The 19,541-nt window shown below is 41.7% G+C and overlaps 1 protein-coding gene across 6 annotated transcripts in view; it reads right to left on the reverse strand.

The window, feature by feature from the left end:
* Gpr160 (G protein-coupled receptor 160) overlaps positions 1 to 19,541 on the reverse strand; it is a 31,398-nt gene continuing 11,857 nt past the window's right edge. For 3 of the 6 annotated variants that reach the window (XM_036191248.1, XM_036191250.1, XM_036191249.1), the window contains exons 2-4: positions 17,123 to 17,219; positions 7,067 to 7,170; positions 1 to 1,443 (exon numbers count right to left, since the gene is read on the reverse strand). In XM_036191248.1, the coding sequence (XP_036047141.1) occupies positions 377 to 1,375 (999 nt within the window). In that variant the 5' untranslated portion in view covers positions 1,376 to 1,443; positions 7,067 to 7,170; positions 17,123 to 17,219 and the 3' untranslated portion in view covers positions 1 to 376. Of the gene's footprint in view, positions 1,444 to 7,066; positions 7,171 to 12,630; positions 12,662 to 17,122; positions 17,220 to 19,541 lie in introns of those variants that run through there. The other 3 variants (XM_036191252.1, XR_004945288.1, XM_036191251.1) reach the window with 3 other exon arrangements.

Raw genomic sequence — 19,541 nt, forward strand, 5'->3', positions numbered from 1 at the left:
CATTTTATTTTGCTCTAAAGTTGTTAACATATTTAAGTTCAGATTTTAAAGTTGGCAGTGAAATCTTAAATTTATTTAACATTTTGCATCCAGTAGTTTTTTGGAGTAAAACATCAAGCTGGCCACATATTCATGTGTTTATTTTACTTTTGGATTAATACCAAATGCTTACACAATGTTGCTAAACAGGCATAAAAACTTTGGTGTGTTCAGGTGTGCTCAGCACTATTTAATATGCACCACACAGAGGCTGTGCTGAACAGAAGAACATTAGGGGAACATTAGGCTTCAGTTACGTGTCCTGAGCCACCTCTGTCCTGCTCGTAAGATTGATCTTGGTGCTTCTGGATGGAGTTCCTCCCAACACAGCAGCATATTAACAGATGATTATGGACACAGGCCTCTCCACTTGCTTAAGTCTATGGATTGGAACAAAACAGCATTTCCAGTTGACAAAAGGATCTACAGATAATATGCTGCCTCTTAAATAAAGCTTGTGGCAGTTCAACCAACACACTGCAGCAATGAGAAAACTGTTGACAAAGTACAGCCAGGGGACATTCATGTCCATGTACGCTGGGATTTGAACTCTGAGTGAGAGGGTGAGGACCTGAAGTGCTACAAAGGGAAACCAGGTACCAAGAAAGCACACAACAAGCCTGGGCAAGAGTGCTTCTCTAGAGCGCACAGTGTAACCAGAGTGGGATGGGAAAGGAAAGTAGAGGACAGTCTCGTTCATATAGGATACTATCCTCATAGCCTGTACCAAGGCAACAACTTCTGGCCACGAAATCAGAAAAGCCACAAATAAAACCATCAGCATAGACAGTGACAGCCAGTAACTCTGAGTGCTGACATAGGAAGGGCATTGGTACACAGCAGCTATGTGTGTCTGCAGGCTTTGTGAGATTGCTGGCTCTCCCAGAACATAAGCAAAGACTGAAATCCAGGTTAAAGTGACTGTCAAGAGGTAAAAGAACTTTTGCCACTTAGGTGAGTGCTTGGTGGCTCCAGACAGATTCAAAGAGTAATCTATACAAGCTAGTAAGCAAGCTGGATAATGCAAAAAGCCATAAGTGGAAGAGATGATTTGTATGAGCAGACAGATGTGGTATTTTGTAAACCTAATGCCTAGAACTACAAAGTCCCTGAAGTAGGATAGAATGGAAATGTTTACCAACAGCAGAAGATCAACAAAAGCTAGTGAAAAACAGAAATAGTCGATAAAACTCCAGTAGGTGTCTTTCCTTTTCATCCCCAGTATAAGGATATTTAATAATGTTTTCCCAATTATGATCAAGAACAACAGACAATTAATGTCTAGGGGCTGCTTTGACTGAAGTAACAGGTGCTGAAAAGAACAGTTCGCTGTCATTTTAGTTAAATTTCAAGATGATCTGATGAATACATAGGACAAGAAACAGCTTCGCTTTATTTTCTTTCCTGTAAAAAAGAAGAAAAACCTTGATGTTATCATGGTGCTCTCTCTACTGTAAACTTGACATGCTTCTCTACTTGCACCAACTTGTGACTTGTGAGTGGAGTGGAGCAGCATTACCAGTTGACAGGTGGATGCACAGTGATCTCTCTGAATGCTATGAATAGAGATGAGGATCAAAGGTGGTCAGTTTTTGAGCTGTCTTTAAATATTACATGAAAGTGTGACTTCTCTATGAAGTATGGTTTTTAATAACTTGTAAAAGAGATAACTTGCATTTATCTCAGCCAAACCACTAGAAGAAGCAAGCACAAGGTAATTACCAATTGCTCTAGTCAACCTCCCTTTTTGTCCTTTTGATGATGAGATTTAGAGGTTATGTTTAGGGGCCATTTTGAGTAGCCATTTTCACATTTTCTCTCTAGCTTTCTCTAAAGCTCAAAAATACCTGGGTTGAGAATAATGGGAGCCTATGAAAGAGCAGGATTTCTCTTTGGGATTTGCTTGTTTAGATACGGCAACGGGAGAGAACACAGGAAAGAACAGGATTGGGCATGAACATGGGTACCCAAGAACATAATAAATACGAGAGATCAGGGCATGAGCTGAAGCTTGAGTATCAAATGCATGGGCAAGTGGGAAAGAGGTCACAGACGAAGAAGCCAAGAAAGGAAGAAGATTCTAGAAACAGCCTTTCAAGAAAAAAAGATTAGAGGGTAAAGTTCATTGCCTGGAATATGCAAAACCCCTCCTGGGTCTGATCCCTGGCACCCTATCCCCTGCAGAATCCAAACAACTTATATACCAAGTACACATACACACACACACACACACACACACACACACACACACACACACACAAGCAACAAGAACCACCAAATCCTAACAACAATAAATATGAGGAATGTCAACAATTAGATGGTAGGAATATCGTTAAGATGTACTGTATGCAGCCATTAAAAATATCAAGAAAGCTGGGATGTAGCACAGTGGTGGTGCATTTGCTTTGTATGTTCACAACACTGGGTTTGATCCCTTGTATAAAAACAACATTAAAAAGCTCATTCAGATAGGAAGATTTAGTTTTCTAGTGAAAAGCATTCTTCCTATACTTGTTGAAATTTTTCACACGATAAACTTCTACAATATTTTAAGTGAAATGCAGGGTATAGTGGCATGTGGAATCCCAGCTCCCAGGAGGCACAGGCACGTGGATCTCTTGAGTTCAAGGCTAGCCTGGTCTACATAGAAGATCCAGACCAGCTAGGGCAGCAGCTATCTCATATTAATAACTTAATGATATGCTTCAAAACTTTTGAAAAATAAGAACACATACCCAAAGAGAGAAGATAGGAAAAATTAAACTTAGAAGTGAAATTAATGAAATAGAAACAACAAAAATATTCAAAGAATCAATGAAAAGATGAGTTAGTTCTTTAAAAAAAATTAACAGTATTGGCAAACCTTTAACCAAATTAACCAAAAGAGAGGATCCAAATTAATATTAGAGATGAAAATGACATTATAGCAGACACTGAGGAAATTCACAGAATCATAAGTATAGGCTTTTGAAATCTGTATTATACCAAATTGAAAACTTAAATGGGTGAATTTTTCTATGTGTATAACCTATCAAAGTTAAAAATTAAAACAGACCTGCAACATCTAAAGAGATAGAAGCAGTAATTAAAAATCTCTCAACTAAAACAGCCTAAGCCAGATAGTCAGTTTAGAATTTTACCAAACAACTCTCAGAGAAAACACCAATATTCCTCAGGTTATTTCATAAAACAAACTGGAGGGATACCTCCAAACTCTTTATGAAGCTGGTATTTGATACCCAAATGAGACAAAGACCAACTAAGGAAAATTAAAGACCAATATTTCTTATGAGCGTGAATGTAAAGATTCTCAACAAAATACCTGCAAACAGAATCCAAGAACACATCAAAAACTATTATTCACTATGATAAATTTGGCTTCCATGGTGGTTCAATGTAAGTTAATCAATAGATATAATTCTCCACATAAATAGAATAAAGGCCAAAAACCACGTGATCATATCATCAGATGTAGAAAAGGCCTGTGACAAAAACAATATCCCTTTGTGATACATTTTGGAGAAGAAAAAAAAATGGAACAGGAATGATTAAGTGGGGTAGGCTTGGGAGGGCATAATAGAGAACAGAATATGGTGAAGAATAGCCCATACTAAAGGCCTTTTGAGCCAGGCAGTGGTGGTACATGCCTTTAATTCTGGCACTCAAGAGGTGAGACAGGTGGATTTCTGAGTTCGAGGCCAGCCTAGTCTACGGAGTGAGTTCCAGGGCAGCCAAGAGCTACATAGAGAAACGATCTTAAAAAAACAAAAGACCCTTTGAGAGCACACAACTAGATGGAGTTATTCTGGGGGTGGTCTATCTTTTTGAGTTGTTGGTCAATGGTGTCCATAGATCTGCACCCAAACATTACATCCTATTGCCAATGTATTGGTTGCCCTCTAGAAATTGATGGTAAAACCTTATTGCTGAAGATACTACATTTTTGAGTCATAGAACATGAAGAAATATAGCTGGTTCTCAACTGGAAGCTTCACTGCTACTACTGGCTAGCTTTCATATTGTTGGAAGGTACTATGCATGCTACCAGAGGAGAAAAGTAATTGTCTCATCCAACTATGAACTCTGTGAGCTACAATAACAACCTGCCTGGTAATAGTACCATAAATGTTATAAAAGTAACCAATCACTTTTTGATTGGATATTAAGGCCTACTCCACAAGATGGAACCCATACCTGACATCATCAATGAGGTCCAGAACCTGTAGCTAGATAGGTTATAGGCCCTAGGAGGAAACATACTATTATTCTGCTAACTGAAAGAGCAATAAAACTATTCCTAATGACATATTGCTATACCTGAAGATCAGTGCATCATTCAACCCTCATCAGAAGCACTTATTATAATAGCTGCCAATTAACATACAGACCCACAACTGGTCAGCATGAAGAGAGGGAGACTGAAATTCCCAGCCCTAAATGGGATTATCTGTATCTTATCCTTCCTTTCAAGGATCAGAGACCCATGTGGAAGAGGAGGCAGAAAGATTTGAAGAGCCAAAGGTAGTGAATGGCTTCAAGGAGACTTTTCTGTACAGAACAGGACAGATGCACATGAACTCAGAGAGCTTGCGATGGCATGCACAAGACCTGCACAAACTCAAGCCACACTAAATCCCAGAATGAAGGAGGGAATGTGTCACCAAGTCTTGCCCCTAGATGAGAAGCTACTGGCATTTTATTAGTGCCAGGAGAGGGAGAGTCCACTGTCTTTAGTGGAATGACACCTGATGATTGACCATACTCCAGAGTAAGATCCATGTCCAGAACTAGTTGGCCAACACAAACTGGCTTGATGGTTTTTTGAGTAAGAGTGGGGAGTCCAGGGAGAGAAAGGAAGAAGGAAGGAGCAAATGAGTAAGAATATATGAAGTTGGGTAGATAGGGAGATGGATATGATCAAAATGATTCTCAAAGAAAAAAAATATTTAAAACAGCAATACATCAAGTTCATGTGAAATTATGTATTCATAAAATACTAAAACAATAGACAAAATGGTATGATAGTTAACACTAGTAGGTGTTTCTGTCTTTTGTATACTTCACAGAGTAAAGAAAAATGACAGGCCTCAGTTGCCTGATGACCAAATAATTTCAGAGGATTAGTGAGGAGACTGAGGGCGAAGGAGCCAGTGTTGAGGAGGCTATCAGTCTGTTCACAGTGTGGATCATGACTTCCCAGGACCATCAATCTAGTGTGCCACAAACTCATCAAGGGAAATAATTTATTTATATGAAGATGTAAAAATTGTGATAAAAATGCAGTATTTTATAACCACAGCTATAAAAGACACCAAAGAAGCAAGCACTTTTCTTCACTCAAGGTTTTTTTTTTTCCCCCTGTGCACACTCCAGTTTAAATTGATCCATTCTGAAAAAGTCCCATTCCATGACAAAGAAATGTAGCTGTCCGCCTGGCTGACACTGCATGCCTAGATAAGTGGGGGCCTGGATCAGGAAGTCTGGAGGGAAGAACAGACCACATAAAGCCCTCCTTGGACCAAAAGACAAATTGGCTTAAATTTAAACTGCCAATGTTGGCTTAAAGTGAGGGTGAGGGAGGAAAATGCTGAGGGTTCCCACTTATAAAAACCCTGGGCCAAGGACTGGCTGGGTGATAAAGAGCACATACTCCTGTAAATGAGCCGGTTTGGTTCTCAGCACCCACATGGGATGGCTCACAGCTATCTCTAACTCCAGCTCCAGGGGTATCCAATGTCTCTGGTTTCTATGGGCAACTGTATTCATGTGTACACACATAATTAAAACTAAATCATAAAAATCCAGTGCCAGTGAGATGGTTCTTCAGCAGGTGAAGGTGTCTGCTGCCAAGCCCAATGACCTGAGTTGACCCTACAACTCCATGTCCTCTGACCTCCACACATAGGCTGTGGCTCCCCCCAAAGTAAATGAGAATTAACAATTTCTTTAAAATCCAACTTTAAAAGTATATCTTTGGAGTAAAAGAAGCAAGAGAATGCTCTATCTTTAGGGATTCTATTGCTTACATCTTCTCTCCAGACTGGAATTAGCAAAGCCAGAAAGTGCAGGCTAACATCTGGAGGACCCAGTGTTTCCCAGGGGTTCAAAAAGGTGAAGAAAGGATTGGCTCCAGCAGAGAACTTGCTTGGAAGGGTTGGATGAAGAAAAGTCTGAAGCAGAATATGTAAGAGAATCACAACTGGGAGAAAATTCAGGAAGATACACATCTTGAGGTGGTAAGAGCAATTAAAGGGAGCATGCATGAAATGAGGTTTGGGGTCATTTTACGGTGGTTCCTGAATATGGCTACAGAAATCAGAACTTTCTCAGATGAGACATTTCTTAGAGATTTTTATGTATGTAGCCCCTTCTCCCATAACCCACTATAAGTATTCAAAATTCCAATATTTTCTCCTTTCAATAGGCTCCCAGGATGAGGTGAAATCATACTCCACCTGTCCAGAATTTCCCCTTAGAAGTATCCACAGGGATTCAGAGATGTAGAGAATGTGGTCTGTTCCTGTATTCATGTGCCTCAAGTACAACCTAGAGAGCAGACATGGAAGGCCTTTCCCAGACATCTGTGCCTTGGAGACTTGCTTTGAGATCTGGCCCAGCATGGAAGCACTGGCAGGCCTGGCTGGTCCCTTTGGTGCTTTCCTGTCTATAGCACCATGTAGTCCTGGTTGTCCTAGAACCCATTCTGAAGACCAAGCTTCACCTGCCTCTGCTTCCCGAGAGCTGGGTCTACAGGCATGCACCACCAAGCCCAGCTCCTATCTTTAGATTATGCTGTACTTAAAATACTATACTGTACTAACATGCTATAGTTACTATACTGTACTAACAAACATGCTATACTTCCTATACTATACTATACTTACTATACTATACTAATGAACATGCTATAGGTTACTATACTGTACTAACAAACATGCTATAGTTACTATACTATACCAACGAACATGCTATAGTTACTACACTAACATGCTATACTTCCTATACTATACTAACATGCCATACTTACTCTCTTCTTGACTTGAACTTATGGTTTTCATTTTACGTCCTTCAACTGCATTATTGTTGGCTCCTTGTGTGTTGTTTTACTATACCAACACATGTGAGTAACCTCTGTGAAAGGAAACAAAAGTGACCAGCATTAACAGCCATTTTTGTAAACAGTCTATATGTCCCTGTAGAGAAAACAAAGCTTTGGGGAACAGAGGCAGCCCATGTGCTTCCCATCTCAGTTTCTCTGAGCAGCAGGGAGAAGGACCATACTTAGATTGACAGTCACTTGAGATGCTGAGTTGGGTACACCTAACACAGCATCTGTTTAAAGAAATCTTGTAGTATACTGCAGTTTTCCCAGTGTCATACCAATAATTCTTACTATTTGGTTTAAGGATCTCCTAACAGTTTTGGTATAAATAATATTTTTAAATGAAAAAAATCATTATATTTTCCCAAACCAAAAACAACTGAGCAAACTTACATTGTTTCACAACTGCTTTAGTGTCTAGCTTACTATCAGCTAAATTCTCATCACCTGCATTTAATCTGTCTAGCTGTCACACATACCATATCGCTTCTGGAAAATTCTCTGTACATTCATAGGAGTCGGAGAATAAAAAGGGTTAGTAACTGTAAGTATTATTATAATCCAACAGTTGTGCTGCAGAATCTCATTTCTGATCTTAAGTTTAATTCACTGAATACAGCATGGGAAGACAGGTGCAGCTGTGTCTGCACTGGGTCCTGGGTGCAGAAAATGCATCAGCACTACCGATGCCTTTGTGAGCCGGCTGCATGGAAAGAACCTGTGAAGAACTTGTCAGGGTGGGTGTCACATACCTTTAGAGTCCTAAGATCAATTCTAAAAATACAGTGCATAATTATGGCCCAAGCCACAAGTGGAAATGAAAAAAGGGGCCCAATCTATAGAGGAAAGACTCTAGGAACAGGCACCATCCACATGCAAGGGATTCTGTTACTGCTGTTACCCACAGGAGACTGCAATTGGCTGTTGGTTAAGGAAACTCTCACAAAACATAAATGAAATGCTTTTAAGATGTAATTCTTGTTTGATAGTGGTTTTGAAACTTGTTATATATAATAGATAGGTACAAAGCTGAAGTTCCTGAAATATACACAACGAAAATTATCCATTTTATTCAGTCCTTCAATAGCCCATATTGCCCCCATCACAGCTCATATGTGTACACATGTACACATCCCATATACATACACATATACATACACACAAATGCCATACATACACATATCCCTCCACATACACACACATTACATTTCATATATAGTTCCTAGATTCTCACTGTTAGGTTGGCCCACATGGGGATATCCTTCAGTATTCTCTTCCCTGCTACATGCTAGGTGATGCCAGTGTGGGTCCTGACTATAGGGCAAAGCCACTGAGGAGTCACCATTAATGCGTGGTATGAGCAAATCTTTGCTGCATTAAGCCACTGGGATTTTGAGATGACTTGTTACGCCTGCCCTGACTACAGCAATTCCTCAGTGTTCTCTGTGTCCTTTGAAAATGTTGTTAAACCCATACTATCTATTTCACAACAGAAAAGCTACAGAGGAAACTAACTTTGAAAAGCAACAGTACAAATGTAAGAAAATTGGTTAAAATTACTATTCGATTTTAATTCAATTATTCTAGTAGTTTTGGGGGTTTTCTTCTGACTTGTTCAAATAGGAAAAGAATATCTCAACCAAGAAGTGAGAGTGTTGAAGGAAGGCCAGAATAAAGAGCAGCAATCAATGAAATGGAAAGCCAGCACAGGGCTGGGCACGACGGCTCGTCTGTAATCTCAGCACAGCCTGGGCTGCAGCAGACAGCCAGGCGAACACAAGAGTTCATGGGGCACACTGGCTGTTTTGGGAGGGCGGCAGTAATGGTGAGACATTTAAGGAAGGTATTCTAAGCATTAGGAAAGCCAAGTCCTTACTGGAGCTCCTATAATCATTAATAAGATAAATGACTATTTTGAATCATTTTTCCAAAAGTTAAACATTTATGATGAAATAGTTTAAGGATACTACCAAAACTCATTCACAAAAGAGTGCTAAATATCTCTATTAAAGAAACCAACCTCTGGCTGGAGACACGACTCGGCAGATAAAAGTACTCAGCTGCTTTTGCAGAGGACCTGGATTTGGCCCTAGTACCCACATAGTGGCTCACAGCCGTCTGTAACACTAGGTCCGGGGATCCAATACCCTATTCCAGCCTTAGCAGGCACTAGGCACATCTGTGCTGCACGTACGCACATACACAATACAGGCATAAACACTAATACACATAAAAATATTTTAATCTTAATAAAAAGATGTATTTAAAACCTTCCCTCAAAAAGTTTCAACACAGTTGTTTTCATTGACTGATTCCACCAAACATTTAAGAATAAAGTACTAAACTTAGTACAGATCTTAGCTCATGTCACAAGACCAGAATAGTAGTTCAAGAAGTCTATCATAAATCAACATACTTTATGAACATGGGAGCAAAAACTTTTACAAAAACTCTAGCAATGGAGTCTCCCAGCACACAAAGTGCTACCACAAGCAGTGCCAACTAGCGAAGGAATCTAGTAACTACCTCACCATGGTAGCAGAGGGACAGAAGAATCTCAGGATCAACAGAGGGGATGCAGAAAGCGGTTCATAAAACCCAACAGGATACAAACTCACAAGCAATAAACAGGCACTTTCCCGACCAGATAAGACACACCTACACCTCATGCTTAGTGGTCAGAGTAGCAATTTCCCTCTAGATCATGCTGTTGTCCACTCTCATGCCTACTCAATGTTTCACTAGAGAAACTCATCTATGCCATATGCAAGAGCAGGAAATCAAAGGAATATAGACTGGAAAGAAGTAGAACTATCTTTATTTGTGGGTGACATGACCATTTACTTAGGGAAATTTAAGGAAGCCAGAATAAAAGCTTGGCTAATTAACATAGATCAATCATAATTATATCTATGTGTACTACAAAGCCTTAGAAAGGAAGTAAACATACAAGAGCAGGAAATATAAGAAAAACTTAAGGGTGCACTTGACAAAGCACAATATTCTGAAAGCCGAGAATTATTATGGAAGAGAAGTCCTAAATCTGTGAAAGAGAACTAGACTAGAAGACTCAGAAAGCTTATCTTGTGGGATCCAACAAACTCATTCATGCTTTATCTGAAAGACATGTGTCTTGGGAGAATGAAAATAATTTGTATGAACAACTGTATGTAACATTTTATCTAACAATTTATATAACCTGAGTTGAGACTTGTAAAATACAGAAATAAGAACAGCATGGTATTAGCATAAGGTCTTTCTCATAAGTCAATGGTACAGAAAATAATTCAGAAATAGACCCCAAAAGGTATGGTCAACTGACTTTCTGAGGAAGTGCAAGGTGATTCAATACGTGGAGACACCATCTTTCCTGAAGACTAGCCTTTTTTACACAGGCATGTGCATACATACACACAGAGAAAATAAAGAAGATGGCCTTATTTGTGACATTGGAGGACACTGAAGAACCAAATCACTGATTCTTCGTAAATAAGAAAATACTGAGACATGTTTTTGCTACATCTCCTGTACTAACTGCGCCACCTGGGGACAGAACAGCAAAACAAAGGAATGATAAAATCTGCAAAGTATCACCTTCCAGCCCTTGATGTTCAAAATAGAGATAGGCCACTGGTTATCATCTCCCTCAAAGGAGGAGATGAAAGAATCCACTGTACCTACAAAGCAGACTTGTCAAATCAGAAGCCAATGAAACCTTTGAGTTCAATGACAGTTTCTCATACACACAGAGGAGAGAGAAAAAGAACACCCAATGATAACTAGAAGCAGGAAAATGAAGACATGGCCAGCTCTATGGGACTTGTCTCATTGTAAACTATAAACAGTACAAAGAGTAAAAGGCTTAAGATAAAGTATGGATTCCAGTGGGAGGGAAGTGGGGGAGTCTCTGAAAAGATGGGAAAGAGGAAACCATTATCAGAATATATTGTATGAAAAACATCTATTTTCAATAAAAGAAAAATAAATCCACAAAAAGGGGGCTTAAGAGATACAAGTAGATACAGTGTGTAGAACTTACTGGATGAATTAAAGCAAACATGTTTATAGTAAAAAGTTGGGTGCTAACTAGAAATTTTAGGATACTAAGGAGTTTTTAATTTATAACTTCGTTGTGATCTGAACTCTGCTCCCTTCAGATTCAGAAGTTTAAGCCCTAAACAACAGTACCTCAGGATGTGACTGTATTTCTAGAGTCTTTACAGAGGAAATGGAAATTAAGAGTTTTAAATATATATACTGAATAGTTAGTTTACTAGAATTTGCCTCAAAATCTAAAGTGTGTACATGGGGGAGGAATGTATAGTGGGGATGGGTCAGGACTGACCATCAGTGAAGTTCTTCTGTGTATCTGTATAGATGTTAGAGTGCTGGAGATGTAGCTCAGTGGAGTACTTATCTAGCTTGGGTGAGGCCCTGATGAGTTCAATCCCCAGCAACTGCCCAACCCCTGCAAAACCAACCAACCAACCAACCAACCAACCAACCAACCAACCAAACCTATCACCGGTATGGCTTTGAAAACTTTGAAAAGCACTTTGTACTAAAGGCATACATCTTCTAAGATGAAAATCTAGAGGCTGGAAAATGAGTGAAAGTCTAGTAACGACTGAGGACCCTGGTGTAGAAAGTGTGGTACACAGGTGTGTGAGCAGTGGCGTCTCTAAGGAGACTGAAGAACAGACCCCGGGGCTCCCACGGCCTTGCCAGCTGCAGACTAAACAGTTTCTCTCTTCTGCTGTTGCCTGCAGTTTTCCTTGATGTTCCTCATTCCTTGCATGCGACCTTACTGTCACGTTTTCACACACAGCTTCTTCCTAGGGGGACTTGGACCTTGCTACACACGGCCTGGCCTCCCAGGAATTCCTTCAAAATCTGGTGGAAGCCTCTGAGAGCCTGTAACTTCTGTGTCTTGCATGTCTGCAGAACCAGCCTGACGTGTATGACAACAAAGTCTGTCAGCAGCTTGAATCAGTCTCACTGGCGTCTCAGTGTCTGCATAATGAGCAAGGCAAATACCGGCAGGGGACTTGAGAACCCAGAGCCCATATTTGGTTCACAAGGCTTGTGGACATAAGCTTCTGAGTCTGAAAGCTCAGCCTACAAGCCACTGTCACTCGGGAAAGTCTAGAACCATGTCCCTGGTGTCAGAAGCCAAGAGCCACAGTTCTAAGTGCTGTTAACTGTCTGGCTTTGAAGCCCTATCTTGTAAGCTTCTCTCACTCAGCACCTTGAGGCTGCCCACATGTCTTCCCACCAGAGAGGGTTCCTCTGCTGATTGGTGACAACTACCGCCACCCAGTCTTCAAGCTTGAGCTCCTGTACCATTTTGACAAAATGGCTAAAGTTAAATTTCTGTCCTGTTCTCTGTCCTGCAGCTTTCACACAGGCTTGTATGTATGTGTATGTATATATTGTATGTATATGTCTGTTGTATATGCCTCTATGCACCTGAGTGTGGGTATGCTCACCTTTATGTGGTGGCCAGAGGTTGATATCAGGATGTCTTCCCTAACCATTTTTCTACTTTATTCTTTGAGACAGTCTCTCGATGAATCTGGAGCTCACCAGTAAGCCCGATGACCTGAGTTTGATCCCAACAACCTGCGTGATGGAAGGAGAGAACCAATTCCTCCTGCAAGTTGTTGCCTGACTTCCTCATGTATACCATTGTACACGTGCATGTGTACACACACACACACACACACACACACACACACACACACACACACACACAAACCGACAAACGTACTTAAAAATTAGTAACACCTGGAGGCTAAGGCTTATACATGAGCCTTGTTCTGGGGATACTTTACATCTAAACCATAACACTTCTCATGCTCAGGTACAGAGTTTCTAAAATCACGTTGGTCATCATTGCTGAGAAAATGATCCAAGCCAATTGTCTGAAGGAGCTCTTACATCATAACACAGTGGGACAGCATGCCCCATCAGTGCTGGTCTAGTTCCCTGGACCTCTCTCAGCTTGCTCTCCAACCATAAATATGCACCTGTTTTATTCCTATTCCCTCATAGTCCAGGAAGTGTATAGACCTAAAGCTGACTCTGGAAGGTGAACAGAATTTGAGGGGATAAGCAGAACTCTTGAGCCAAACAATTCTCCCTAAATATAAAAAAGTTTGTGTATGGCATTTGTGTGCCTTTCAATATTTTAAAACTGCATTTGGTCATTGTGTGTATGTGGGCAGATGTATGTATACCACAGGCTGTGTATGGTGGTCGGACGACACCGTGTTTGGTTTTCTCCTTCCACCGGGGGGGGTGGGGGGGGGGGGGGGGGGGGGGGGGGGGGTGGGGGGGGGGGGGTGAGGGGTGGGGGGGCTGTGGAGCACCATTCCCCACTGAGAATCCTGTGCGCCTTCCACTGCACTTCTTACCAGATCTCACTGAACAGAATTGACTACTTAGGCTAGACTGCCAGCAAGCCCTGGTTAGAGAGGCTTACACCAAGGTTCCAGAGAAAATCCTGTGTAGTTAGGCAATGTAGCAGAACCAGACTCCTTGCTGTGTGAAATTGTGAAGGTGAAGCAGAGAAGACCTTGGGGGTCTTGGAAATACCAGGAATGTATCATGTCTGCCAAGGTAAGTTACAGGTAATAGGGCTGAAAGAATAGGCCTTCCCAAGCCTGTAGGAAATCATATCATGCCCCTCAAAACCCGCCTCCACAGTGACACACTTCCTCCAACAAGACCACATCTACTCTAACAAGGCCACACCTAATAGTGCAAATCCCTTTGGGGGCCACTTCCTTTCAAACCGCCACAGAGGGTCTTATTTCTTCTGCATCCCAAAGGCTAGCTTTGCTGGGTACAGCAGCTTAGTCCAAAATGATTTTCTCTCAAGACCTGCAGTACCTCACTTCATCCCCTCCTGGCCTGTAGTTTCTGCTGAGGAATCTGGATTGTGACTAGGGCTCTCCTATTTTAAAATAAATTTTACAATCTTTTCTTTGCCACGTACTTCAACACTATGCTTGACTATAGTATTCTGTATTAAAGATCTTTTCTGGTCACATTAGGGTTCTAATATACCTCGTTTACATATATATCTGCATTTTACCCAAGATTTGAATTCTTGTCACATTATTTCATTGAAATTGTGTCCTTAACTTTTTCCTTCAGCTTTGAGTATTCAAAAAAATATACTCTTTGTTCATTTAATGCTGTCCCAGAAGTCCTGAGTACATGTTCTTGCCCTTACTGAGCTTTCAGAAGGCCTGTCTTCAAGTTCAAATATTCTTTTTAAAATTAAAATAAATTAAACTAAAATATAATTACATCATTTATCCCTTCCCTTTCCTCCCTTCAATGCCTCCCATATCCCCTTATTCCCTCTCAAATTTATGGTCTCTTTATTAGCTACACAGCTGCATAAATATATAAATACAACCTGCTGAGTCTAGTTAGTGTTGGTCAGTGACTGACCACTTGTTGCTAGATAACCAATTAGAGGGCTCATCCCTGGGCTCTTTGTCTGGGGGAGGGGAATCATGAGATTTTCAATAGATGTTAGAGTGTCTATTAGCGCTGTCATTGTTCAGGTCTTGTTTAGGACCATACTGTTGAGGTATCTTGGGCATAACTTCCTTTTCACTTCTAGGGGAAACAATCTCACAGCAGACCTGATCTTCAGCCTTTTACAATCTTTCTACCCTCTTCCATTATGTTTTTGAGCCTCAGGTGCAGGAATTGAATTGTAGATGCATCAGCTGGGGATTGGTACCCCGTGGTCAGTTGTTCTCTTCATTTTGACCAATTGTTTTCAGTGATGGTCTGTCTTCCGCAAAGAGGAGTTTCTTTGATAAGAAGTGTGGAGGTCTGAATGAGAATGGCCCTCAGAGGCTAATAGGTTTGAATGCTTGGTCACCAGGGAGTGGCACTATTTGAAAAGATTGGAGGAAGTTTATCACTGGGGTTGGGCTTTGAGGTTTCAAAAGCCCAAGCCAGGCCCAGTCAGTCTCTTTCTCTCTCTTCCTCCAGCCTGTGGATTGGGATAAAAGCTGTCCTACTGTTCTGTACCAAGTCTGCCTGCTGCCAAACTCCCTGCCATGATGGTCATGGCTCAGCTTCTGAAACTATATGTCATGGTGTCTCTCCACAGCAACAGAACAAACACTGATCAAAGCAAAAGGTGAGGACCACACTTAGCAGGCTGGATTGGGGCACAGCATGGGCCAGCCTGGCTGGACCTGGATATGGTATGTCATGGTTGGATGGAATAAAGTCATAAGTTCAGATACTCTTTCTTCTGCTTAATCTAGATTGTCTGTTGAGGCTAGCAACTCTGTTTAATTTACTGAGTTTTTCATCCCAAGATTTCTGTTTGGTTCTTTTTCAATGTATTTCTCTATGGAATTTTACATTCATAATATTTGGTATCTCTTTAATATCTCACTATATTCTCTGGAATCTCACTTTTTAAAATACAACCATTCCTTTATCTTTCAATTGTTTCTTTGCAAATTAGCATAAAGAAGAGTGGGTTTCACTATGACACATTTGTCCTTTACTTGGCTCATATTCACCCCTGCAATGCCTTTTATGCCCTTCTCCACTGGCCCTTCCTCTCCCCAGTAATAATCATTCCTTTTCATTGTTTATTTGGAACTTACTGCCATAGTCAGAGTTTTCTTTGAGAGGATGCCACCTCATCCACTCAGATTCTTTGTGATCCTACACTGGGATCTATGTACCTGGAGTTCAGAAATCTCTATTTTGATGAAATGACCCTCTTAGTAGGCAGATTTCTCCTGAAGATGTACAATAAAGTATTGGTGCAATGTTGGCTCTGATTCTAGATGGCTACCATAGAATAGTTTCCCTAGTTTCCTTGGTTGTGATTAATGACTCTGTACAGTGTGTGCAGTGTGTACCACACCAGTCTGTGGAGCACAGTGATGGGGGTGAGGTACTTCTACAGTGGGAGTGACAGCCCCTCAGACAAAGGTCTTCGGGATCTGCTGATGCCAGCTTTGCTAATAGGAAAGGCTTTGGGCATGGATGGTGGCTCCAGCAGTGGTTCAATCAGTGGTGCAGACTAGACACTCACAGGAAGATGGGAAGTTCAATGTTCACTCGGTGGGGCTTATACCCAGTCTTGACAGCAGCATGTGGTCAGACAGGGTGCATGGGTAGGGCAGCAGAGACTTCCTAGGTGGGGTGGGAGCAGAATCTTGGTGCTCCTTTGTGATTCTTCTATAGAGCACCCAGGTGGACTATATAGCCAGAGCTGAGTTAAGTTCTCTTTGGCTATGTACATCTGGGGACTGGTCAATGCTTGACTCCATGGAATTGCCCCAAAACTCTTCAGCATACTCATGTAGGCAGAGCAGCAAGAATTGCACTATTCTTGCGGATGATAGGCATTTGAGTGTAGTGTACTGGGAATAGGTGGCAGGAACTTTGTAGGCCTTCAGTGAGCCTATATGCATATGGCTGGCCATGCTCCTGATAGCCAGACCTTTTCAAAGGGAAAGCACTCTTATCTCCTGATTCTAGAGGTGACACTGTTCTGTCACAATGCCTGTCCCTTACAGTGTAGGGAAGAGTGAATGTCTGTGGCATCCCAAAGATGGGATACAGATGAGGACTCAGTGCCAGTTTAAGTTCAGATACCTTTTCAAGCTGGCTTTAGTAACAGCACCCTGGGGCGTGGGTAGCAGTCAGTGGAATACAAAGGAGATAATATTTGTACATTTTCAGGTTCCTGACACCAGTGAGCTGCAAGCATGAAGGTTATGCAAACTTCCAGGAGTGAAAATTGCTAACAAACACTGACTGTGTTCTGGGCCTGTTTCCCTCACAGGAGGCTTGTCTTCCTCTAGTTGTGGGTGTGGGGTGGCAGGCACCAAGACTATTTTCCTTACTATGCTGTTGTCTAGGGTCCCAGACTCTCACAGGAGTCCAATCTCTAATTTCCAGGGAGCTCCAATGACCACTCACCTCAGAACACAATTATGCATCTTTAGCTTTTCTTTCTGGAAGAGTTGAGTGATGAGCACCTCTGTCCAGCCATCAGCCAGGAGGCTATCTCTGCAACCTTTAGAGCAGGTAAAAAGAAAACATTCTTTAAAATGTTTTAAAAAGCACAGAAATTGATTAGAAACTCATTAAAATCAAATTCCAGTCATAGAACACCAAAGAGAGAGAAAAAAAAAGGAATATTTGGGAAATCTACTTCCAACACATATCTAATGAATGACATGTGGCCACACTATGTACACAGAGAATTCTGGACTCAGAGCAAAAAGGTGACTCATTGCAGAATTGGCAAAACTGAAAAGACATGTTGAGTAGAAAATGCATAAACAGCCAGCGACATCTAGAAGCTCCCCACATTAGTCATTAGGAAAAGCTAAAACCACAACATCATGCAACTTCACATTCCCCAGAATAGCTGAGTTGAAAATCAGTAATAGCAAACACCAGAAAAGAGGGCCAACTGGCACCGTGTTTCAGGGTTTGAATCTGAACTGTCCCTGAAGGCTCATGTATTAGAGGCCTGGCTGACAGTGGCTGGGACTTTAGGAACTCACTGCCTTCATCAACAGATTAACCCACTGATGGATTGATTCTTCATCCTCTGATGTTGGTACTGGAAGGTGACAGATACTGAGAAAGGTGTGAACTGACTCAAGACACACGGTCACCGGAGATGTGACCTGAAGGGTCTATCTTGTCCTCAGTCTCCTCCTTCTGCTTTCTGGCAGCCATGAGGTGATGAGTTCTGTTCCAGTGTACTCTTCCTCCATGATGGATTTCCTCACCACAGGTCCACAGACAATGCAGCCACTCTATTCATAATAGCTAGCAGATGGAAAAGCCTAAATGTCCTTCAATTGATGAATGGATAATGAAAATTTATACATATACACAACAGAATACTATTCAGCTGTTAAGAAAATGAGATCATGAAATTTACAGGTAGATGGGTGGAGCTAATATACTGAATGAGGTCACTCAGATCCTGAGTGACAAACACTACATGTTCTCTCTCATTTGTGGTCCTAGCTCCAAATATTTAGATGTGAGTATACAATCTGGAATCACTGCAGAAGCCAGGGAGTCAAAATGAACCTTTGGGGTGGAGAAGGCGCTCTAGAGACCAGAATAGCAGGATACAGATGATTTGAAGGGGAGGTGGGAAAGGGAGTCATTAAGTGGGAGGGAATGAGGGAAACATGGCAGGAGGCAGGAGGAGGGCAAGCTGCACTGGGGATGTCTGGAATAGCCACAGGGAGTATTACTTTATGTATAATACATAAGTGGTGGTGGCTTGAAAGAGAATGGTCCCCTAGGTTCACACATTTGAACCTTTTGTCCCTAGTGTGACTGTTTAGGAAGGATTAGGAGGTGTGGTGGTGGGAGTGAGTGTGACCTGAGGAGGTGTGTCACTGGGGGTGGGCTTTGAGGTTTCCTAGTCTCTGTCTGTCTCTTTGCACCCCTCCTTGATTCAGGATGTAAAGCTCTCAGCTGCCGCTCCAGTACTATTACTGTCTGCTTCCTGCCATGATGATAATAGACTGACCTCTGAAATGGAGAAATGCCTTCTTTTCTAAGAGTTACCTTGCTCATGTCTCTTCACAGGGATAGATTAATAACTAAGACAAAGTGTAGGTACACACACACACACACACACACACACACACACACACACACACACACACAAGGTACTATGGTAATGCTCTTCCTGAGAGCCAGACTAGTTAACAAATCCCAGTAGCAGGCATGAGAAACCTCCTTTTGAGCATTGGTCAGGGGAGTCCAAAAGGCCCCCAAACAATACAGGTTATTACTGTTGCCCCTGGCTGTCTCCCAGGAGTTGGAGGCAAGTCCTTACTGCTGAAGACAACAATCACTTTGGCCAATTGACAGGATTCAGAGGGTTCAGGTTGGATCTGACCTGAAGACCTCTTCCCTGAGAACTAGTTTTTCTATTGCTGTGAAAGCTGCCAAGGAAGGAATGCTTATGAACACAATGACAGTAGAGCACGGTTCCCTAAAGGTGCAGCAGTGGCACTTACATCTTGGCAGTAACAAACAGCTGTCTAATTGGATATTAGGTCTGATGATCAGGAAGAAATCATGCCTGCCTGGTACTGGAAACCTAGCCAGCCAGCCATGGCTAGAGACACTGTGGATCTTAGAGGACCTACTCCTGCCCCTTTCTAGACCAGGTGTTCCTAACTGTGTTCCAGACACTTAACCTTAGACCACAGGTAAGGTTGCCTTGCCCCTCCAGCCATCATAGCTTCCTTCTGAAGCAGATGGAAACTATTATAGACGGTGGGGTGCCTGACCCTAGCCCACACATCTACTCCTGCACCTAAGGTCAGGGAATGTCACTGATGTTGGTGCAGAG

This window comes from Onychomys torridus, chromosome 6, assembly GCF_903995425.1.
Source record: "Onychomys torridus chromosome 6, mOncTor1.1, whole genome shotgun sequence".
NCBI lineage: Eukaryota > Metazoa > Chordata > Mammalia > Rodentia > Cricetidae > Onychomys > Onychomys torridus.